This window comes from Ursus maritimus, unplaced genomic scaffold, assembly GCF_017311325.1.
Source record: "Ursus maritimus isolate PB19 unplaced genomic scaffold, ASM1731132v1 scaffold_12, whole genome shotgun sequence".
Lineage (NCBI taxonomy): Eukaryota > Metazoa > Chordata > Mammalia > Carnivora > Ursidae > Ursus > Ursus maritimus.
In genome coordinates this window covers 65,023,406-65,047,541 of record NW_024423564.1, presented here as the reverse complement: position 1 = coordinate 65,047,541, position 24,136 = coordinate 65,023,406, and the positions used below count along the sequence as shown (strand labels likewise).

Here is a 24,136-nt window from a genome sequence, read left to right as displayed (position 1 = left end):
AGTTGGTCTTCTTTAAAACCCTTCATGATAATTAAGTTTAATAACCACCTTAAGAGACTGTTGGCAGCCTGAATTCTATGACTGGACCCCACTGCACACCATTTTGCCTGGCATCTACTGGAAGGGACCGGAGATATTATTCTTCCCAAAGCTTAGAAATCCTGGGGCCCACTAGCAGATTTGCATAGTTGGCTATCAGGCTATGGGGTTGGATGCAAGCTGCTACCAAGCAAAATCTGTCTCAGGCCAACAGAAATCTTACTCTGGGAAGGGCGGAAAATGTAGTATCTCAACAGTATCACTAGTCCTGACTCTGAGGCAAAAGAGGTGCATATACGCAGTTCCACACACACACACACGTTATGTATCAAATCATACATATATATACACACAGACATACACAAAAAACCACAGATACCACATATGCCCTGCATAACATAAATCTACACATAAACCAACACATACCATATACGACACACACACACACATACTACATGGGAGAACAAAATAATAGAAATAAAAAAGAGCTTGACTTCATACATTGCTGGTAGGAATGTAAAATGGTACAATGACTTTAGAAAACAGTCTGGAAATTTCTCAAAAAGCTAAACAGTTACCATAAAACACAGTAATTCCACTCAACTTACATACCCTAGAGAAATGAAAAGATTTATCTACACAAAATGTTGTACACAAATTAGCATAGCAGTATTATTCATAATACCAAAATTTCCAAAATGTGGAAATAACCTAAATGTTCATCGACCAAAAAGACTAAATAAAATACAACATATCTATATCCTGGAATGTTATTCAGCTATAAAAAAGTACTGATAATGCTACAATATGGATGAACCTTAAAAACATTATATTGACGGAAGCCAGTCACAAAACCTACATATTGTATAATTATATTTATATGAAATTTTCAGAACACAGAGATGAAAAGCACAGCCTAGGTCTGCAGAGTTGGTGAAAGAAGAGTGGCAACTAATGGGTTCAAGTTTTTATTTGGGGGAGTGATGAAGTGTTCTAAAATTGATCACAATAATGGTTACACAACTCAAAATATACTAAAAGCCAATGAATTGTGCACTTTGAATAAATAAACTATATGGAATGTGATTTATATCTTAATAAAGCTGTTATTAAAATAAAATGACCAGATCCAGATCTAGCTGGTACAAGATTATAAATCCTAATTCAAGGACTTGCCCAACATTGATAATCTGAACAAGCATGGACTCAATAATAATATGATCTACAAAAAAGGCCTACAGGAAGTCAGAGGAACTATTGTAATAATTTTTGTTTCGTTAAGTATAAATAAATTTTATTTTATTTTTTAATTTTATTTTATTTTTATTATTTTTATTTTTTAAATAATTTTTATTTTGTTATATTAGGCACCATACAGTACATCCCCAGTTTTTGATGCAATGTTCCATGATTCATTATTTGCGTATAACACCCAGTGCACCATGCAATATGTGCCCTCCCTAATACCCATCACCTGCCTATCCCAATCCCCCACCCCCCTCCCCTCTGAAGCCCTCAGTTTTTTTCCCAGAGTCCACAGTCTCTCACGGTTCATTCCCCCTTCTGTTTACACCTCCTTCATTCTTTCCTTCCTTCTCCTACTGATCTTCCTATTTCTTATGTTCCATAAATAAGTGAAACCATATGATAATTGTCTTTCTCTGCTTGACTTATTTCACTTAGCATAATCTCCTCCAGTCCTGTCCATATTGCTGCAAATGTGTGTTAAGTATAAATAAATTTTAACTAATAAAGGCAATTATATTCATGTTTAAACATTTGGAAAATAACAAATGGAAAAGCAAAAAGAAAGACAATATCCAAAACATTCAGATAAGCCACTATGCATATTTTAGTACATATATATTCATATATAAAATATTCTTTTCAACATGATTTTCAATGATTTCATCTTATGATATGTCAAATATATTTAACCAATCTCTACTGATGAGTATTTAGATAATTTATAATTTCTCCTAATTATAATGAACATTGCTCTGAACATCCTTAAAAACAAATATTTGGACATATCTCTATTTCTTTTGTAATAATGAATATGAAACCCCAAATTCAGTAGAGTAGCAGCTAAGTGTCAGGTTATATTTTAACTTCATTAATCACAGTCCTTGAAAATCCATGGTCTCTCTCCCTCATCCAATCACTTAATTATCCTAAAAGGTAAACACATGGTCCCAAATAAATCCAATCTGATCTAATTGTGATTTTTGTCAGTTAACATTAACTGAAAAGAAATTCAAGGTGTTGATTCATAACCAAAAAAGGTTAGTAGACGCCCAAAAAAATACATTAGGCCATGAATATGAATAACAACTGAGATTCAGAGGGCCAGGGAAATTGCCCCAGATCACACATGTAATAACTGGCAGACCTAGACTCAAATTGAGGCTATATGATTCCAGAGTCATACAGACCTCACTAGACCTCACTGCTTCACATGCCAGATACTGCCCTCAAGGAATCTAATTTTTGGTGGTAGGCAAGATATGTACAAATAAATGTAATTTAGGTAAAGGAAAATGAGTGCCACAAAAATGATGCAAATACAAATATTTTCTTAGTAAAATTAGAGAGGTTTTAATGTATGTGATATGTACTATTAAGGATGAATTCATTCAATCACTTAATAAATACTTGAGTAACTATTTATGGGAGTACAGCCAACTCCGCCAGCTACCTAGCAAAAATCCATGCTCTCTACTTCTTCCTGCACACATAGCTAGACTTTTAAAGTTAGATGAAGCCATTACACTACGATTTAGTCAGTGGAATTTGACTGAAAGTAATATGAGCCACTTCCACGACTGCTAATTGGAAGCTACCACATGGGATTTTCTACCTCTTCCCACCCAGCTGGCTGGAATGGAGATGATGCCCAGCTAACCCTAGAACCTAAGCATTGAAGATAATGGTCAGCCTGGGTCTCTGGATGACTATATGGCTAAGAGAAGCGCTGCCCATTTGTTCATGATGAAGAAAAAAAAAATGTGTATTTGCTCAACCCGTTAGACATTTTATGGTCAATCTAATACAAAAGTTGGTCTACCCTAATACATATAGACACGGTGACACGATAAATAAACTTGTCATGACCTCAAGCAACTTATAATTTTATAGGGGAAGGAAGTTAAATTCATATGAATATATAGCATAGTATCTGATAGGAAAAAGCTCTGGGGGTACAGGAGTGCTTAATTTTATCTTAGTGATTCCAGTGATGAAGTTTTCCCCAAAGAAATGGCATCTAAGTTGAGGCCTGGTGCATATATGGGAATTATCTAGGAAAAGTAGCAGAAGGAAGGGGAAAAAGGAAGAATACTCCAGGCACAGAAGGAGCATGTGCAAAGTGTGACGTATAAACAAACAAACAAACAAACAAAACATTGGTGCGGAGGATTTCCCTAAGCAGAGAAAGGGGGTGAAACATTCTTAGTGGATGGAACAAATGCAGTGTATAAGAGGGTTGGCCATATTCCTCTGGAGTACAAAAAAGAGCAAGGCAGCTGATACGTGGTAGGAGCTCAGAAGATGACATGGTTGACTCATTCTTAAATACACTGACTTGTGCCAGAAGACTGGAGACATGGGGAACATGGACGAGCAAGAGAGGGACCAGACTGAATAGAACTAAGGCTTTGTGTCAGATTATATGAAAAGGAACACAGGTTTAAGACTTCCTCACCCAGACAGAAAGTGACCATTGAAAGAACAAGGCAGTCCCAGATTCAGGGAAGGGCCAGCCAGGACCATTATCAGAGCATCTGGTAAATCAGAAAGACCGGGAAGCTTTTAAAAAGGCTCTTTTAGTTTACTAAGTATCTACTTTGTGCTAAATATAGTCTAGCTGCTGGAGATACAGAAGAGTGTAAAACAAAAACTAACCATAAAAATTTCAATGCAATGGATCCAGAAATAGAAAGTTGAGTTTTCAGTCCTGATCAAGAGTAGAGGTTACATCTTATATTTAATATTATTTAAAGCATAATATGTTAGAGAGTGCTTTCACATCCTAAGGTTAACATTTATAATTATAATAACCATTGAGCAGAATGCAGTATTTTCTCTATTTTATTGACAGGAAAGGAAAGCTGAATGATGTGAATTAATATAGTCAATAATAATTGCCATTATTTCTGGACACATTACTATGCATCACGTGCTTCCTAAAGATGATTCACTTACTTTCTTTTAAATCTTCAAACCATTCTAAAAAGAATGATATTATACACATATTTCATGAAAATAGAAGGACTTAAGTCAGTGTCAGCTGAAAATTGAAGCTAAACTGTACTGGAAAGAGTCCATTCCACCCTCTGTAACCGCTTTCCACAATTCTCTACCTTTTGCTCTGCCCAATGTGGCTGATTTCTATGGATTACACCAGCTGTATCTGTGCATCTGACTTCTGTTTAGGTCTTCCAATGGGGATGTCTAGCAAGAGATCAGAGGCACGAGAGGGGGAGGTTAGAGTATTCATGTCCTCGTATCCCATCTGAGAACTCATCTAAGGCTGACTATGTCTCTTGGTAGAAGGTCACCACTTCTTTCAAAACAACCCACTCTACAGAATTCTCTCTTCCTAGGTTCCAAAAACCTCTTATTCCCCTAAGGGTGGTGACAGTTCTGATATTACTAGTCCCAGGTTCTTGCACATCATTTCTGAATCCATCCCTAATACAATGGCTCTTTATAAATAAACCTTCCTCAGCTTATCCTAATTTGGGTATGCCAACTGTTTCCTTTTCAGACCCTGAATGAGGCGTAGTCCTGTGAATATAAGAATCTACATGCTCCTATTCATTTCTTCAGCCTCTCACACATTCAAGAGGTGCTGATGTCAATTTGAGATTTAAGTACTACCTCCCAGATATAGCAGGTATCAGTCCTAGATGCTTACAACATTTCTCAGTACCCTCTGGCAACTCTCTTTGGGATATATAGGAGGTCCAATTCCTTGAGGCCTCAGTCATGAGTCCTGACAAAGAGACCCTCTGCAACCAGAGAGTTGAGAGCTTTATAGTTGTACACACAGAGATTTTCTCCATGTGTTCTTTTCATAGTTCAAGTTTATAATAAGTTTTATAAGAAATTTATCTGAATTTTTGTAGCATTTTCAAAATTCCATGATACAAATACATGATGATTTCAAGCTAGCAATGAATTAAAAATCACCTTACAAAATTGCTGAAAAGTTAATAATCAGCTACTGCAAGCTAATACATTCAGCTAGCAAGCCACTTCCACAGGTGACTGATACGGTTACATGTCTGTGTCATCTAAGAATTTGACTTTTGGACACAACACATATTTCCAAATATATCTCACTCTCCCACTCCCAGTGTCTCTACTGATCTCAATAATACTCCGGAAGATCAGAAGGATACTCTATTATGCTATATCCATTTTATTATTAAAGATGAGGAAAAATGATGGGACCTACTTGAAATCATATCACAAGTAATTTTTAACATCACTTGACAAATTATTTTATTTTTAATAAATATTACTTTGTTTTTTCACAAATATAGAATTTCTAAAAATATTTTTAAAACTCCAAAGAAACAAAAATCTACCATAATCCTACCATCCAACGACATCAGTTAACAGTACTATATGTGTACATATTTAATGTATGTGTAGGTTTCATACTATTACAACAATTACATACAGTATTCTACCCCACTTCTTACTTCATACAAGATCAACATTTTCCTGAGTTATTACAAATGCCTGGAAACTATTTGTTTTTTATTTATTATTTTAGAGAGAGAAAACAGGAGCATGAGTGAGGGGAGGGGCACAGAGGGAGGAAAAGTGTGGAAATCCCAAGCAGACTCCATGCTGAGTGCAAAGCCAAATGTGGGGATCTCTCTCATGACCCTGAGATCATGACTTGAGCTGAAACCAAGAGTCATGCTCAACCAACTGAGACACTCAGGCACCCCTGAAAACTATTTTTAATGTCTGCATAATATTGCATCAAGTTGACTCACTATAATTTACTAATATTTGTTTTGCACATTTAGGTTGATTTGGTTTGCTGTTGTTATCAACCACCCTAATGAACACATTTGTATAAAGAGATTTTTCTATAATATGAAGCTTTTCTGATTATTTAAATCTTAAAACAGTATTGACAGGGCTAAAACTCAGATTTTTAGATTCCTATTCCTGATTTCTTTGTACTTCCAACTCTTAAAATACTAAACTACATAGACACTTTAATATAATGTCATTTTAAGTTTTCATGTAAATGTTCAGGCTTTCTTAGTGATTCCTAACCCGTGGTCAAAAGAGAACACTTTGAAACTTAATGCAAACATAGCTCTCAGTACTCTTATTTTGTAAGAAAACGTTTAAGGGTAATTGGTAATAACATTAAAATTAATGATAAAACTAATTAGAGTATTAGTGAATTAGGCCAATATATTTCTGTGCCCTTTGGTTTTATCTTCCCAAAGTTAACATACAGTCTTTTCTCTGTTCTCTCCTTAGAGTTGTCTCCCTGAGTCTTCATTTCTGCTTCCTCATCCAGGAGTTATGTCATCAATTTGTTTTGGTATTTTCAGGAAATTCCCAATTTAAAATTAAAGTCTAGACTTCTACATCCCAGGAAACCCTACAGTTTCAGGCAAGCCAGGATGGTTGGTTTCCCTATCAGTCAGGAGTGGATATTAAAAACAGCATGATTACCACTAAATCAGCCCTAAAAGATATATTAAAGAGGATTCTTTAAGTGAAAAGGAAAGACCACAGGTGAGAGTATGAAAACTAGAAAACACAAAAATAGTAAAAATAAGTATTTCTGTATAATCATTCAAGGTATTCATAAAATAAAAGGATGTAAGATATGACACCAAATACCTAAAACATGGAGGGGAGAGGAGTAAAGAATGGGTGCAAACTTAAGTGACCATCAACTTAATAGAGACTGCTATGTGCTGAAGATGTTATATACAAGCGTAATGGTAACCACAAATAAAAACCAGTAATAGATATATAAAGATAAAAAGGAAAGAAATCCAAGCGTATTACTAAAGAAATCCAACAAACCATGAAAGAGAGCAACAGAAGAAAGAATCAGAGAAAACTTTAAGAAATAGCCACAAAACAAGTAACAAAATGGCAATAAATACATATCTATCAATAATTACTTTTAATGTAAATGGACTAAACACTTCAATCAAAAGACAGAGGGTGACAAAGTGGATTAAAAAAAAAGACTCATCTATATATTGTGTGCAAGATACTCATTTTGGACTGAAAGAAACCTGAAAATTGAAAGTGAGGGGACGGAGAAACATTGATCATGTAAATCATTATGAATAGAAAGCTAGGATAGCCAATACTTATCTTGAACAAAATAGACTTTAAAACAAAGACTGTAAAAGGAGACAAAGAAGGACACTATATAATAATAAAGGGGTCAATCCATCAAGAGGATATAACAATTGCAAATATTTATGTAACAAACATAAGAGCACCCAAATACATAAGACAGTTAATAAGAAACATAAAGGAACTAGTCTATAGTAATACAATAATAGTAGGAGACTTCAACACTTTCACTTGCACCAATGGACAGATCATCCAAACAGAAATTCAAGGACACAATGGCTTTGAATAACACATTGAACCAGATGGATTTGGCAGGTATATTCAGAACATTCCATCCTAAAAGAGCAGACTACACATTCTTTTCATGTGCACATGGAACATTCTCCAGAACAGATCACATATTAGGTCACAAAACAAGTCTCAACAAATTAAAAAAAAAATATATATATATATATATATCATACCATGCATCTTTCCTGACTACAATGCTATGAAACTAGAAATCAAGCACAAGAAAAAATCTGGAAAGAGCACAAATACATGAAGGTTAAATAACATGCCTCTAAATAATAAATGGGTCAACCAAGAAATCAAAGAAGAAATAAAAAATTACATGGAAATAAATGAAAATGAAAACATAAGGGTCCAAAACTTTGGGATGATGCAAAAGTGGTCTAGGGAAGTTTAAAGCAACACAGGCCCACCTCAAGAAGCAAGAAAAATCTCAAATAAACACCTTTACACCAAGAGCTGGAAAAAGAAGAACAAATGAAGCCCAAACCTATCAAAAAGAAGGAAATAATAAAGATTAGAGTGGAAATAAGTGATATAGAAATTAAAAACAAAAACAAACAAAACCATTAGAACAGATCAATGAAATCAGGAGCTAAGTCTTTGAAAAGACCAACAAAACTGATAAACCTCTAGCCAGACTCATAAAAAAGAGGACCCAAATAAACAAAATCCCTAATAAAAGAAGAGAAATAACAAACACCAAAGAAATACAAACGATTGTAACAAAATATGAAAATTTATATACCAACAAATTGGACAATTTAGAAGAAATGCATAAATTACTAGAAACATACAACCTACCAAAACTAAAGCAGGAAGAAAATGAAAGTTTGAACGGACCAATAGTCAGCAATGAAATTGAATCAGTAGTCAAAAATCTCCTAAGAAACAAATGTCTAGGATAAGACAACTTCACAGGTAAATTCTACCAAATATTTAAAGAAGGGTTAATACCTATTCTTCTCAAACTATTCCAAAATATGTAAGGAAAACTTGCAAATTCATTCAAAGGAGCCAATTTCTCCCTGATTCCAAAACCAGACAAAAAAAATACACCATAGAAAAAGAGAACTACAGGCCAATATCTCTCATGAATATATATGCAAAAATCCTCAACAAAATACTGGCAAACCTAATCCAGTAAGCCATTTAAAAGATCATACACTATAGTCAATGGGATTTATTATCAAATGGGATGCAAGGGTGGTTCAATATTGGCAAAACAATCAATGTGATATGTCACATCAATAAGAAATGGTAAAACCATATGATCATTTCAACAGATTCAGAAAAAGCATTCGTCAAAGTACCATATATCCATTCATGATTAAAAACCATCTGCAAAGTAGGTCTAGAGGGAACGTACCTCAACATAATTAAGGACATTTATGAAAAACTCACAGCCAACATCGTACTCAATGTGAAAAACAGAGTTTTTCCCCTAAGGTCAGGAAGAAGACAATCACTTTTATTCATGCTCACCACTCTTATTCAACATAATACCAGAAGTCCTTGCCACAGCATTGGACAACATAAAGAAATAAAAGGCATCTAAATTGGTAAGGAAGAAGTAAAACTTTCACTATTTGTAGATCACATGATACTCTATATAGAAAACCTTGAAAGATTCCACCAAAAAACTACGAAAACTGATAAATGAATTCAGTAAAGTCGTAGGATTCAAAATCAATGTACAGAAATCTTTTGCATTTCTATATTAATAATGAAGCAGCAGAAAGTGAAATTAAGAAAACAATCCCATTTACAACTGCACCAAAAACAATAAAATATCTAGGAATAAATTTAACTAAAGAGGTGAAAGACCTGTACTCTGAAAACTATTTAAAAAAATGAAAGAAATTCAAGATAACACAAAGAAATGGCAAGACATTACATGCTCATGTGGTGGAAGAAAAAATATTGTTAAAATGCCTATACTACCCAAAGCAATCTACCCATTTAATGCAATCCCTATCAAAATACCAGCAGCGTTTTTCACAGAATTAGAAAAACCTAAAATCTGTATGGAACCAGAAAAGACCTCAAATTGCCAAAGTAATCTTGACAAAGAAAAACAAAACTAGACGTATCACGATTCCAGATTTCAAGTTGTATTACAAAGTGGTAGTAATTAAAACACTACAGTACTGGCATAAAAACAGACACATAGGAAAATGGAACAGAATAGAAAACCCAAAAATACACCCACAATTATATGGTCAATTAAACTTTGACAAAGGGTGCAAGAATATGCAATAGGAAAAAGACAGTCTTTTCAACAAATGGTGTTGGGAAAACTGGATAGCTACATGCAAAAGAATGAAATTAGACCACTTTCTTACAACATATACAAAAATAAACTAAAAATAGATTAAATATCTAAATATGAGATGTGAAACCACGAAAATCCTAGAAGAGAGCACAAGAAATAATTTCTCTGACATCGGCTGTAGTGACATTTCTAGATATGTCTTCTGAGGCAAGGGAAATAAAAGCAAAAATAAACTACTGGGACTACATCAAAATAAAAAGTTTCTGCACAGCGAAGGGAACAACCAACAAAACTAAAAGGCAACCTATGGTATGGGAGAAAATATTTGCAAATGACATACATGATAAAGGGTTGTATCCAAACATATGAAGAACTTATATAACTCAACACCAAAAAAGAGATAATCCAATGAATCATGGGCAGAAGACATGAACAGACATTTCTCCAAAGAAGACATACAGGTGGCCAACAGACACATGAAAAGATACTCAACATCACTCATCATCAAAGAAATACAAATCAAAACCCCACACCAGTCAGAATGACTAAAATAAAAAAAAAATTAAAAACTCAAGAAAGAACAAGTGTTGGCAAGCATGCGGAGAAATAGGAACTGCGTACTGTTGGCTGGAATGCAAACTGGTACAGCCGCTATGGAAAACAGTATGGAGGTTCCTCAGAAAGTTAGAAATAGAACTACCCTACCATTCAGTAATTACACTACTGTGTATTACCCCCAAAATACAAAAACACTAATTCAAAGGGATACATGCACCCCTATAGTTATGGCAGCATTATTTACCACAGCCAAACCATAATACATTGGAATATTACTCAGCCATAAAAAAGAATGAAATCTTGCCATTTGCAGCAACATGAATAGAGGTAGAGAGGTAGGGTGTATAATGCTAAGAGAAGTAAGTCAGTCAGAGAAAGACAAATACCATGTGATTTCACTCATATGTAGAATTTAGGGAACAAATGAGCAGAGGAATAAAGAGAGGAGAGAGAGAGACAAACCAAGAAACAAACTCTTAACTATAGGGAACAAACTGATGGTTACCAGAGGGGAGGTGGGTGGGAGGGATGGGTGAAATAGGTGTTAGGGATTTAAGAGTACACTTATCATGATGAAGAAGGAGGGGGGGGGGAAGCGACCAAGCATGGCTATAGGTCTCTCACAGATTTGGGACAGATTCTTGGCTCTGCCTCTGACTAGTTACGTGACTCTTTTTCTAAGCCTCAGCTTCCTCATCTGGAAGTGATAATCTCTGATTTTCCTGTCTCCTAGTGCTATTGTGAGGATATCACGATGCAAAATCCTTTTGTAACAATAAAGTGTTTTGCAGACTGTTTCATGCTGTGGCCAAAGAGTTGGACAGACTGGGTTCAAATATAACTGTTGAAGAACAGTTGGAGTCTTTAGACAAATACTTCTCTGGCCTTTAGTTTCTTCCTGTGCAAAATAAGGGCTTTGGACTAGGTGATCACTAAGACTTCTTCTTTCTGAGATGTTGGCATTACATGACACAAACACCAGGTTTCCTCACTCATGTCCTGGCCTGTCTGCTGTGAAAGTTAAGGAGAAATCATACAGCACAGTAGCACAGGGAGTGTATTATTTGAGGTTAAATAATGGTAGCTATTATTGGCCCCATCCAAAGGCAAGAGGTCAGATCTGAATTCAGGTTTGACTGGTTGACCACAGAGCCAGTGCTTTTTTCCTGTACCAAGCTGTTACACTTCAGCCCCTTTACCTGGAGTAAAAGCAAAGGGAAACAGTGTGGCAGCACAGAAGAAAGCAATGGGCTTGCCAGTGAGCCCCATGTGGACTCCATGCTCTGCCCTGCTCTTACTTGCTATATGATCTTGAGTGAGTCACATACCCTCCTCATAACAAACACAACACAACCAGGTTAAATTCAGATTCCTCCACTCCAAAGTGGAGAAAGCTTAAGCTTAAACTATTAACCACTACTATACAAGAATAGAAAAAAGGATTAAGATTAAAATTAGCAACTCTACATTCAAATACCAGCTCTAGCTTTCCTAAACTATTAGGGCTAGTTACTTCATCACCCTGAGCCTTGCTATGCTCATTTAAAAAATGGGAAAGTGACATATACCCTTCCCAAGGTTCCAAGAGAATCAAAGCACTTAGTACACAGTCTGAAAGCCGATTATGGCAGAAAGATATACATTACTCCTGAATTAAACTGAACTGAACTCCATACGAAGAGACTGGAATCATAATATTTTAGGCCATAGTTTGAATATGACGGGATCTTGGAAGTCACCACCTTCGAGTTCATTAACCAGCAAATTCTCTTTGCCTCTTACTCATTTCCTCATTTGTCTCACCATCCCATGACTGGGATTGTAGCATAGATTCTTTCTCTCTTCCTTTCTGTGCTTCCTTCCATCTGAGTTTTGAGGTTAAAACAATTATAATAACTATAATACTTTCCCAGAATGCCTTATAATTTGACTGGCAACAGTGACAGTGATACAGATGGTCCACCCTCCTTCCCAGGGCAAGAATCCTCTCCACTTTCTCCCTGACGAGTGGATATCATCTTTCTACTGAGGCAGCTCCAGAACTCACCACATACTGAGAGCCCCCCATTGCTGAATAGGTTCTATTGGTAGGACACATTGTATAAAACTAAAGGAAATTGTTAGAAATTGTTACCAAGCTCAAAGTTTTCAACTTTTATTTGAAGGCAATGTGGCACAGTGAGGAAAGTAATAGGTAGACAACCATTCCCATGTGGGCTCCAGGCTCTGCTATGCACTTACTTGCTGTATGATTTGTGACAAGTCATATATCTTCTTGCAGTTTCTATTTCCCCATTTGAAAGGCTGTGGATAATAATCTTTATTTTATATAGAGTGGTGAGATATATCAATCTACCTATTTTTAAAAATAAAAGTTGATTTAGATAACTGATAAGTGAAGCAGGCAAAGGCACATTTGCTCCGGTGGAAATAAGAGAGAACAGCCTGCATTTTCACTGAGTTTTCTCCTTGCCCTATGCAAGAACTCTCCAGGGAGCACAGGGTGAAAATCACCTAGAGTGGACAACCTTGCTGTGACCTGTGTGAAGAAATGGTGGCACAGAGAGGTTAGGTGAGCTACTAGAAGACCCAGAGATGGAATATAGACTCAAGTGTCACGTTACTCCCTCCCCACTGCCCTATTTCTAGTTCCATATTCCCTCAGGTTACATTATTCATTCTGGAATAAGATTTTTAAGAGTTTTTCTTTTTGTACACATTCAAAAAGACCCTCCCCATGTTTCCCTCCCACCCCTCATTTAGTCTCTGGGAAGCTTCAGATCCTTCTGCACTTGTTGACATTCTTCAAAATATTCTTATACTTTTTGGGGTTCTTTGTGAAGAGTGGGTTAAATAATGTGGTTTTAACTTTTTGTTTTGAGATAATTATAGATTCTCATGGATTTTTAAAAATAGTACAGAGAGGTCTTGTGTAGCCTTCATCTGGGTTCCCTCAAAGGCTCATCTTACATAACTATAGTTATGAATAATGAATAACAATTTCAAAACCAGGTAATTTACATTGGTACAACATGTGTGCATAGTTTTATGCCATTTTATCACATGTAATCACCACCACAATCAAGATACAGAACTATTGTATCACCATAAAGATCTCTCAGATGCTACCCCCTATGATCACACCCACCCCACTATCCCTTACCATCCTATATTATACATACATAACTTATCACTGTCTATTGATGTTGCAATTTACCATTTTGAGATAAGTGCAAAAACTCTACCTCCTTTTAAGCCCCTTTACCTTTCCACATATAATATGATGTTAAATATATATACATTAAAAACTGCATCAATGTTATAATTATTGTTTCAACATCAAACATACTTTAGAAAATGGAGAAAAAAGTTTATTGTATTTACCTATATTTTTACTCTTTACGATATTTCTTTCTGACATTCCAAGAGTCCTTCTTTTATCATTTCTTTTGTTTTAAGAACTTCCTTTTCCCATTCTTTTAGGGGAGGTATTCTGTTGACAAGTACTCTTTCCTTTTTTTTTTAATAATAATTTTTTATTATGTTATGTTAGTCACCCTACAGTATATCCTTAGTTTTTGATGTAATGTTCCATGATTCATTATTTGTGTATAACACCCAGTGCACCATGCAATACGTGCCCTCCTTAATACCCATCACCAGCCTACCCCAATCCCCCACCCCTTCCCCTCTGAAGCCCTCAGTTTGTTTCCCAGAGTCCACAGTCTCTCATGGTTCATTCCCCCTTCTGTTTACCCCCCCCCCTTATTATTACTTGGCCATCAGAAAGAACAATTACACATCATTTGCAGCAACATGGATGGAACTGGAGGAGATTGTGCTAAGTGAAATAAGTCAAGCAGAGAAAGACAATTATCATATGGTTTCACTCATTTATGGAACATAAGAAATAGGAAGATCGGTAGGAGAAGGAAGGGGAGAAATACTCTTTCCTTTTAATGAAGTTTTTCCTTCATCAAATGTCTTGATTTCTTGAAAGATATTTTGCTGGATATTGGATTCTGAGTTTACAGTTCTTTTCTTTCAGTATTAAAGAACATTGTGCCACTTTTCTTTGGCCTTTATAGTTTCCGATGTGAAATCTGTTGTGTTTAAATTTATTTTTCCATATAGGTAAGGTGTTATTTTCTCTCATTGCTTTCAAGATTCTTTCTTTCCTTAGTTTGATTATGATGTTTCTTGGCATGGATTTCCCTCACTTTTTTCCTATTTTGGGTTCACTCATTCTCTTGAATCTATAGGCTTATGTCTTTTGCCAAATTTGAGAAGATTTTAGCCATTTCAAACAAATTTTTCACCTCTCCTTCTGGAATTCTAATGACATGAATGTTAGATTTTTGGTCCCACAGCTCCCTGAGGTTCTGTTCATTTTTCTCTTTAGTCTATTTTTTCTCCATTGTTCAGATCTACTAACTTCTATTGTTCTATCCTCAGATTCATTTATTCTTTTCTCTACTCCCTGCACTTTGCTATTGATCCCATCTTTCAGTGGGTGGTAGAAGTTCAGATTCTTCATGGTTTGACATCATGGAGAAGAGGAACGGATTCATTACTGACTAGCATGAATGAAATTCCCAGTTCCCTACTTTTCTCTGACACCACCTAGTGGAGGGTTGGAGCAAAGATGGAAGTCTAGGCTCCTCACTCCTCCTTTGTTGGTGACGGTGGAAGTGGACAATTTTTTACCAGGGTGTTTGGCTAGAGTGGGTAATTACTATCTCAAAGTCTTCTATCTTACTGGGCTGAACCCTCCTTTCTTTCTTTCTTTCTTTCTTTCTTTCTTTCTTTCTTTCTTTCTTTCTTTCCTTCCTTCCTTCCTTCCTTCCTTCCTTCCTTCCTTCCTTCCTTCCTTCTCTCTTTCTCTCTTTCTCTCTTTCTTTCTTTCTTCTTTTGTTTAGTAAGAATAGGCTTTCGGGAAGACTTGTTTTTTATCTATGCCCATTGGCTAGGTTTCTGGCTTCTCAACCAACCATTCTAGCATGTATGAAGCAAAAATGAAACCCAGGAAATTCACCACTATATCATATCTCAGGTCCTGAGAAACTTAGCCAGTCTTCCCTCTTCTCTCCACCTTTCAGATCTTCTACGTTTGTTCCAAAAGTAATGTATATGGTTTTTGGATGTACTTAGTGGGAGAAATAAGGAAGAGTGCATCTACTCCATCTTTTTTTTTAATGTTTTTTTATTATATTATGTTAGTCACCATACAGTACATCCCCGGTTTCTGATGTAAAGCTCAATGATTCATTAGTTGCGTACAACACCCAGTGCACCATGCAATACGTGCCCTCCTTACTACCCATCACCAGTCTATCCCATTCCCCCACCCCCCCCTCTGAGGCCCTCAGTTTGTTTCTCATAGTCCATACTCCATCCTTTCTCAGAATGTCTGCAATGTCTTACCTTTTCTTTTTAATGCAATTATATTTATTTTTGGAAACTCAGTTTTGACACTATACTAATGCCAATATTCTTAAGATGCAAGCTCAAATGAGAACAACAACAACAACAACAAAAGACACAAAAGGACCATTTACAGCTCCTAAACTAGTTTTTTGCCCCAATGACAATTCCTAATGCTGTCCAGATTGCATTAAAACTGATAGACAGAGACAGACCAAGGGTAGCATATTAAATTGGTGCAACATATTTGAGAGCATGAATGGAAGAAGTTGATAGTCATCATTCTTGTAATCTCTCTCTTAGGACCTGATTCTAAAAAAAATCTGATCTATCTATCTATCTATCTATCTATCATATTATCTACCTAAGAAGAAATATATTAAATATATTAAAAAACTAAATACTCACCAATGGAGATATGATAGAATAAATTATGATATATAAAAACAGTAAACAATTCTCCAACTATGGTATAATGAATGCTAGTAGAAGACATGAGAAATTGTTTTGATACAAAGTTCAATGAAAAGAACAGAATATAAATGGGTACATATATTTCATTGCTGCTGTGTGAAAATGTGCTTATGGAAACAAAAACTAAAAAAGAATATGTAAAAATAATGGATTAATTCATTTATTTAACAAATATTTATTGAGTATGTCCTATATACCAAGCACTGTTTGAGGTGCTAGGGATACACAAATGAATACAAAAATGATGAAAATCCCTATTCCCATGGCTTACTTTCTAATAGATGGAGAGACAGCTAACAAAATAAATAATACATTATAGTTTACTAGATGATAATTAGTGCTATACAGAAGAATAAAGCAGGAAGATTAGGTATATGGGGGGCCCAAGGGATGTAATTTAATTTTAAGTGTACGACTTAATTGTTTTTAAATATGAATCCATGAATTTATAATTTTTAAACAAAATATTATTTTTGTAACAATAGAGTAAAGCCCCATTATTTCAGAAAATACATCTTTAATTTCAAAAGTTTAGTTTCTATTTTCACGAGGTCAAGGCTAAAGATTATCATTACATGAAGAATAATATAAAGCTATTGCTATTTGTACATAACTATCACTACACTTAATTCAAAAGGGTATTTATTATAACTGCCTATTTACTTGTTGTCTGTCCCATGGACTTGTATCTCTTTCTTGAATTTTCATAGCCAAACTTTTGAAAGAACCATCTATGTTTATGGTCTCCATTTCTTTATACTTTCTTCATCCCCCAACTCATTCCTTATCTCACACAGCTGACTTGAACTCCTGCTATGTCACTAAAATGGCACTCAACGAAGTCTCTAATGATCTCTACATCGCTACAAGCATTGGGCATTTTAAGACTTTAATTATCTTTGACCTTTCAGTAGCAGTTGGCAGTGTTAGTCACTCCCTCTTTTTTAGAAAAGCCCTCTCTTCTTGGTTACATGACACTATACTATCTTGGTTTTCTTCCTACCCCTCCGGCCAGTTCCCCTTCTCCTCTTTTGTGGGTTTCTCATCATCTATTCAACTTTTAAACAGGGATTTCTCAGAGTCCTGTCCTAATCTTCCTTCTTCTGTCCATACAACCTCCCTGAGACACCACATCTGCCCCCACCATTCTGGTTATCATCTACAGGCTCATGACTCCTGAATCTGTACCTCCAGATTCCTCTCTTGGGTCTCTTACTAATGCACCCCAATGCCTACTTGACATCTGTACTTGAATATCTCTCAGGCACTTCTAGTTGTATGTTTCCAAGGCTAAGATCACCATCTCCTCTTTCCAACCAAATCTGCCAAAACTCTTTCCTCTTATAACCCTTGTCTTCAGTAAATGACACCAACAACCTTTTTGTTGCATATGCCAGAAAACCTGGGATTCATCCAGAATTCCCACCTCTCTTTTACCCTTTACATCTATTCAATCAAAAGGTTAAATTGATTCAGTCTTCTGTTAACCCTCAAATCTATCCACTTGTTTTCACCACTACTGTTACCAATCTAAATCTATCATCAGCTGTAGCCTAAGGTATTGCAAAAAACCTCCAAACAACTGCCCTCCTTCCAAAATACTCTCTATGAAGCATTAAGACTGATCTTTCTAAACTGCCATTCTGATCCTGTCCTGCTTAATTTCTTTATTTTCTTTACAGTGCCTTCAGAATCAGGTCCAGCTCTTTACCTTGGCTTACAAAGCTCACCTCACTCTCACTCCTACCTCCCTCTCTAGTCACCTTCTCTTTAGAATTTCATGTTCCAATCATATTGGCCTTCTCTCATCAAAAATGTAATGTTCTTTCTCATCCCTTTGTCTCCAAACACATTTATTACTTCACACATATCCCTGCTTACTATGATCTCACCTATTCATCTTTCAGTTCTTGGCATAAGGAACACACCTAGGGAAGGTCTCTTATTTTTGGAGTAGATTAAGTTTTAAATGCTGAATAGTTTCCACAGCACGCTGAATTCTCCCTGTAGTCACAGTTATCACACTTTACTACACTTACGTGTTTGATGTCTAGCCCAGTAAACTATGTGATTTATGAGAACAGTAATCATATCACTCCGTACTATTTTGTACCAATACCTTGCATAATTCCTGGTCTACTGTAACTACTTGTAGGGATTTATTGACAGCGAGAAGGAGGGAGGGAAGAAGGAAAGAAGGAGGATGGAAAGGAAGAAAAGGAGGGAAGAAGAGAAGGCATAATGCTCACCTAATCAGTCTTGAGTGAGTCAGGGAAAAAGGAAAGAAATGGTCAGGGAATTTATTGAATTCATGAGCTATTTGAAACTTTAAAGTTACCCATTTCACATGTGTTTCTTATAAAACTGAATAAAGCTATTTTGCATTTTACAGTGAGGAAACTGAGGCTTATAAAAGAAATGTCATAGCTTATCACATGATATCTTCTGTGTGGAATTCCATTTCCTTAATTTTGTTCATGTCCCATTTCCTTGAGATCTACCTGAAGTCCCAAGTGCACCCAAAGGTTCTCCTTCTCCACAGTCCTGATCATGTAACTTTCTTTCTCTTCTCTAATGCCACAGCATACTTTATGTATTCCCTAATGGTTTTTAGCACAATGCTCCTTATTTTGTACTTATTTCTGTTTGTGTTTCCTTTCAACTTGTAGAAAATAAAATTTTACAGAAATAATCCCGATCAGATTATTCATATTGTCAGATTCATATTATCACCCCAAGACCTAGCACAAAGTTAGATGCTCAATAACATTGTGTTTAATGGGAGCCACTTTTGAGATGTAGTCTAATCTCCTGCATCTACTATAATGGACAAGTCAATCAGAAGAGTTATTTCAGATCTACCAAAGGCCAAACAGTAGCATGCAACTCCCTGCTTATTTGTGTCCCCTTCTCCCACCTTCCCCATGCATAGAATATGGGGGGAACAGTAAACTTGGGAGTCCTGAGGTCTCTGGCTAATGCCACCACTTACTGCATGTATAAATATCCTAGGCTTAGTTTCTGCTTAAGTAAGAATATAGATTTTGGCTGTTTTATAATGCCAATTCCCTGCAGTGCCCATCACAGAGCAATTTCAGCCTTGGACAATATTAAAAAATATTAATGAATTGCAGTTGCATAAACTTGAGACTTAACAACCAACACTTCTTAAGAAGTTTAATGTGGAAACAAAATTAGAGTGAACTAAAATAGGCAGAAAATTTCTGAATATTTCAGCTTCTCCATTTTGCTGCTAGGTATTCTGACTTTATCTCCTCAAGGCAGAACAATCTTGAGTAGCCATATATTTGCACAATGGCTTTTTAGTTGTTTCGTTCGTTCATCTGCTTTCTACAACTAGTTGATTACCAAACCTATGCTAAGGCCTGAAGGCATCTTTACTTGGCATCAGTTATGGCCCCCTAAAACAAAGGTGAAGAAGAATGTTTTATTTCACCTTGAAAAGGTGAAATGTCTTTTCCTAAGCTGGTACATATTTCATCCAGGAAATTTAGAAATTTTAGTATTTGTCATGAGGTAAGAGTTTTTCCAAGGTCTGTTTGGAATATTAAAGGAAGTGAAGTCCCTAGATAAGAAAAGTATCAGAAACTTCTTTTGTTTGGTTGCCTTGGATTTGGGGAAAAATGGAATTAGGAAAACACTAGAGGAGATATTCTAATACTGGAATCTACAATGTATTTGTCAGTTCTGAGTCAGGCTGTTGTCTAGAATCCTAAATTATAATGGAATCTTCAGGGCAAATAAAATCTAATAATCTGAGAGCCAAACAGTCATGTACAATTTTTATGTTGCCCTAAGAACATTTAAATGACTACTGGAAGACAGATTCTGGTACAGGTAACTGACACAAGAAAGAGAAGAAAGTCCTAAGCAGAAAACACTAAAGGGGCAGAAAGAATCCTCAGAACAAACCAGTAGCAAGGAGTGTAACAATAATGGCATGTACAGATCAGTTAATAAAATTGTAAAAAGAAAGTTCCCTTTGAGGACAGATCATTTCTGTCATATATATATATACTGTATCCCCAATATCTAGAATAGTATGTGACACATTAAGATGATCAATAAAGTACTACTAAGTATACAATATCTCAGTTTGGCTTTAAGAAAGGGAACTATGAAGGAATGTGAGTAGCTTTGCATCCAAAGTCTGGGGTTAGCAAAGTCAAAAAGATGAGAGATGAGACGTATCAACAACCTGATTTGCTCTGGTACCTTGTACCTTACCAGCCTGATGAACTACAATAAACTGAATTCTGAACATTTAAGCTCTTTCAGACCATTAGAAAAGCCCAATGACTGAATAAAGGCTGCTACTGAGAGCCTGCCAACACTGGGTAAGAGTACTAACTTCATCCTCAGGTATTATAATATAAATGCAAGAACTCATTAATATTTTAAAATCTTGTCAAGAGCCCTAACAGAGAGGCCCCAAATGATAATCGATAAGAAATTAAGAAAAAAAAATGGAATGATTAAAGCTTAAGGATTTTTAAAAAGCACAAAAAAAGAGAAGACTCCAGCACTGAACAGTAGGGAAAAAGGGATGGTGATTATGGTTGCTGTGTAAGATCGTAACACAGGGCCTCATAAAAGAAGTATAATGTTATTTTGAGGGCCCTCATGATCAGATCAACAGTGATGTCCTTTTGTTGGCAAGGTTTGAAGTACACATCTACACATACACCTATTAACAGAGATGCGCTATATTATTATCCACTGGGTTGAGTTCAGAAACTCAAAACAAAGGCCTACCTACCCCTTGCCCAGATCCCACTGTCTAAAGGAGATCCAGGAATAGCAATATAGTTGACTTGATGCGGCAAAGCAAAAAAACCCCAAAAACCAAAAAACAAAAACAAAAACAAAAAAACAAGCCCAGGAAGATATTTTTATCTTTTAATAAACAGTTTTCAGGGGCGCCTGGGTGGCACAGCGGTTAAGCGTCTGCCTTCGGCTCAGGGCGTGATCCTGGCGTTACGGGATCGAGCCCCACATCAGGCTCCTCTGCTATGAGCCTGCTTCTTCCTCTCCCACTCCCCCTGCTTGTGTTCCCTCTCTCGCTGGCTGTCTCTATCTCTGTCAAATAAATAAATTAAACCTTTAAAATAAATAAATAAATAAATAAACAGTTTTCATTATCATCCAATGCCTACACTTTTACAAACCTGAGCTTCTGAGCCCAACAATTATAGAAAATTGCCAAGTATCGTTTGTAGATAAAAGCACAATTCAATATTTATGAATTGCTAGTTTTCTATAAATATAGACATTTGGAGATGATCTTCTCACTAGTCATTAAAATTTGAACAGGGATCAAAGCTAGAATAATATTAACAATTCCTTGCATTTGTATAGTGTTTTACATAATACTATTAATAATAGATGACATTTATTGAGCACTTAGGAAGTGCCCAGCACTTTACATGTAAATTCTCATAACGAATTCAGTTTAGTTCAACAAGCATTCAGTTAATACCTACTGTGTGATAGATGAATAACACTGGTTTCTGTCTTTAAAAATTCTCATTTTGGTACATTCAGTCAATGTTTGTTGAAAGAATAAATGAATGGATGGATGAAAAATTGGTTTTGATGGTACTATGGGGGTAATAAAAATAACACAGGCTCCTCCTCTCAGTATCTATGGTGTTGAGAAAGTACTTACCTTCTCCTAGCCTCAATTTTTTCATCTGTAATATAGGAATATTTAAGTTCTCCCTTGCAAAACTGTTGTGATAATAGTGACAGCAAATGTAAAATATATAAAAAGAATAGGTTCTCAGTAAGTGAGAGCAGTTATCATCATCATCACTATCATAATTATTACTATTTTAAATAAGCCTATCAAACTCTCCTCACCCTCGTTATAGCAATGAACAAGTATAACTTTAACATCCATAAAGCACACAACATCTATATAAAAATGCCACAAAAAACAAGCAAAGCAAGAGAAATCTACTAAACTCTAATTCCTAATATTCTACCAGGTTACTATACAACATCCATGCTCAGGCTAGGAAACAAAAATAAAAACATCATAGAATCAATTTCAGTTACATTTCCAAAGATACCATGATAAAAGGCCAACAGGACAGGAAGTTTACCAAGTAACAGACCGTACCTTCCCTCATAATGGAATGCTGGTCACTCCATGTGTGGAACCATGTCCCCTATCCCAACATTCTCAAAGAGCCCTAAACCTAGAACCCAAATGATGGCCATCAAGAAACTCATCTTACTCCTCTCAGTGCCAGTGAGGCTAAGCCCTAGCCATCTAGCACATAAACTCTGATACCTGGGTCAAATTTCCAACCAGAAGTAGACCCCGTTCTGGTCACTTACCATTTGGGTCTGCTTGTAGATTTCACCATCGGGGCCATCCCATCTCTATAAAGACTCTTGGTTTTACTGAAGTTAACAATGTTGAAAATGACTCTCTGAAAAAAAGGGAAAGTTTATCAGAAGACTATGCTATGCAAGTTGTCACTTCCTGCTAATTAGGAACGAAAACGACAAGCAAGGTTAGAGGAAGCCATATGAACTAGTTGCCAACAGTATAGTGAGAATAAATGGTGCCTGCAGAAATTCAATGTATTTGTGCCAGCTTAGTACAGTAGCCAAGAGCACAGACTCTGGAACCTGGAAGCCTGAGTTTTAATCCTACTTTACCACTCTCTAGCTGTGTGACCTTGCCAAGCTACTAAACCTTTCTGTGTCTCAGTTTCCTCATTTGAAAAATGGGGATAATAACAGTACTTAGGATTACTGATGATAATTAAATAAGGTAGTATATTTACAGTGTTTGGAACCATGCTTTGTACAGAGTTAATGCTACATAAATTTTAGCTATTGTTATTAACTATGCCCTTTCTCCGGGCTGACTTAGAATTGATATGGAAATGAATAACAGTATTAATTAGAGTAACAGTATTGCATTTGAAGTTTAGAAAAGATAATAAGTGAATGCAAAATTGAAGTTAAAAAGTTCTGCAACTGTTTGGCACCCTTTCTACTAGACCTAGAGGATATATATCCCCTTCTGCACCTCTTTTTGTTATCCTCCGCTGGGGGTCAGGGATACTGAGCTCAATCCTAATCTCAGCATCAATTTATATAAGCATCGGTACTTGGATAAGTCCCTTTCCCTCTCTGGGCTTCACCTTTAAAATGGGGGAGTGGTGTGCCCTAGATGACTAAAATCTTTCCAGGAGGGTAGTATAGTTAAAAGAGATCAGCCTTTGCTTTAGTAAACAGTTTTATTATAAGTGGAGAGGAGAGATGGGGAAAGAGAAGAGAACTAGGATTAAAAGACACTCAATGACCATTGAAATAGTCCAAAAGAGAGGATGAGGACCAGAGCAAGGGCAGCAAGAATACTCAGAGAAAAAGGAAAACTTTCAAAAGGTTACCATAGACTAGTTTTTATATCCATAGGCAGTGAAAGAAAGGGAAGCATCAAAATTCACATATTATTTCATTGAGCAAATATTTATTGTGTGATGTATTATATAATATTAAGTGCCAGGAATCTTACACATCTTTATAAATGTTTAAATATTCTACTATAACTATACAAAATATTAACATCTCCATTTTAAAGGTGTGGAAACTGAATTCAGGGAGGTGAATTAATTTGTCCAAAGTCATGCAATTAATATATAGAGTCGATATTTAAATCAAGGGAATAAAAAA

At 35.9% G+C, this 24,136-nt stretch overlaps 1 protein-coding gene across 1 annotated transcript in view; it reads right to left on the bottom strand.

Annotated features, from left to right (window-relative positions):
- Positions 1–24,136, bottom strand: part of AGBL4 (AGBL carboxypeptidase 4) — a 1,288,259-nt gene that overhangs the window by 712,405 nt on the left and 551,718 nt on the right. Inside the window, exon 4 of the mRNA XM_040626601.1 lies at positions 22,787–22,881. Coding sequence (XP_040482535.1) covers positions 22,787–22,881 — 95 coding nt within the window. The remainder of the gene's footprint in view (positions 1–22,786; positions 22,882–24,136) is intronic.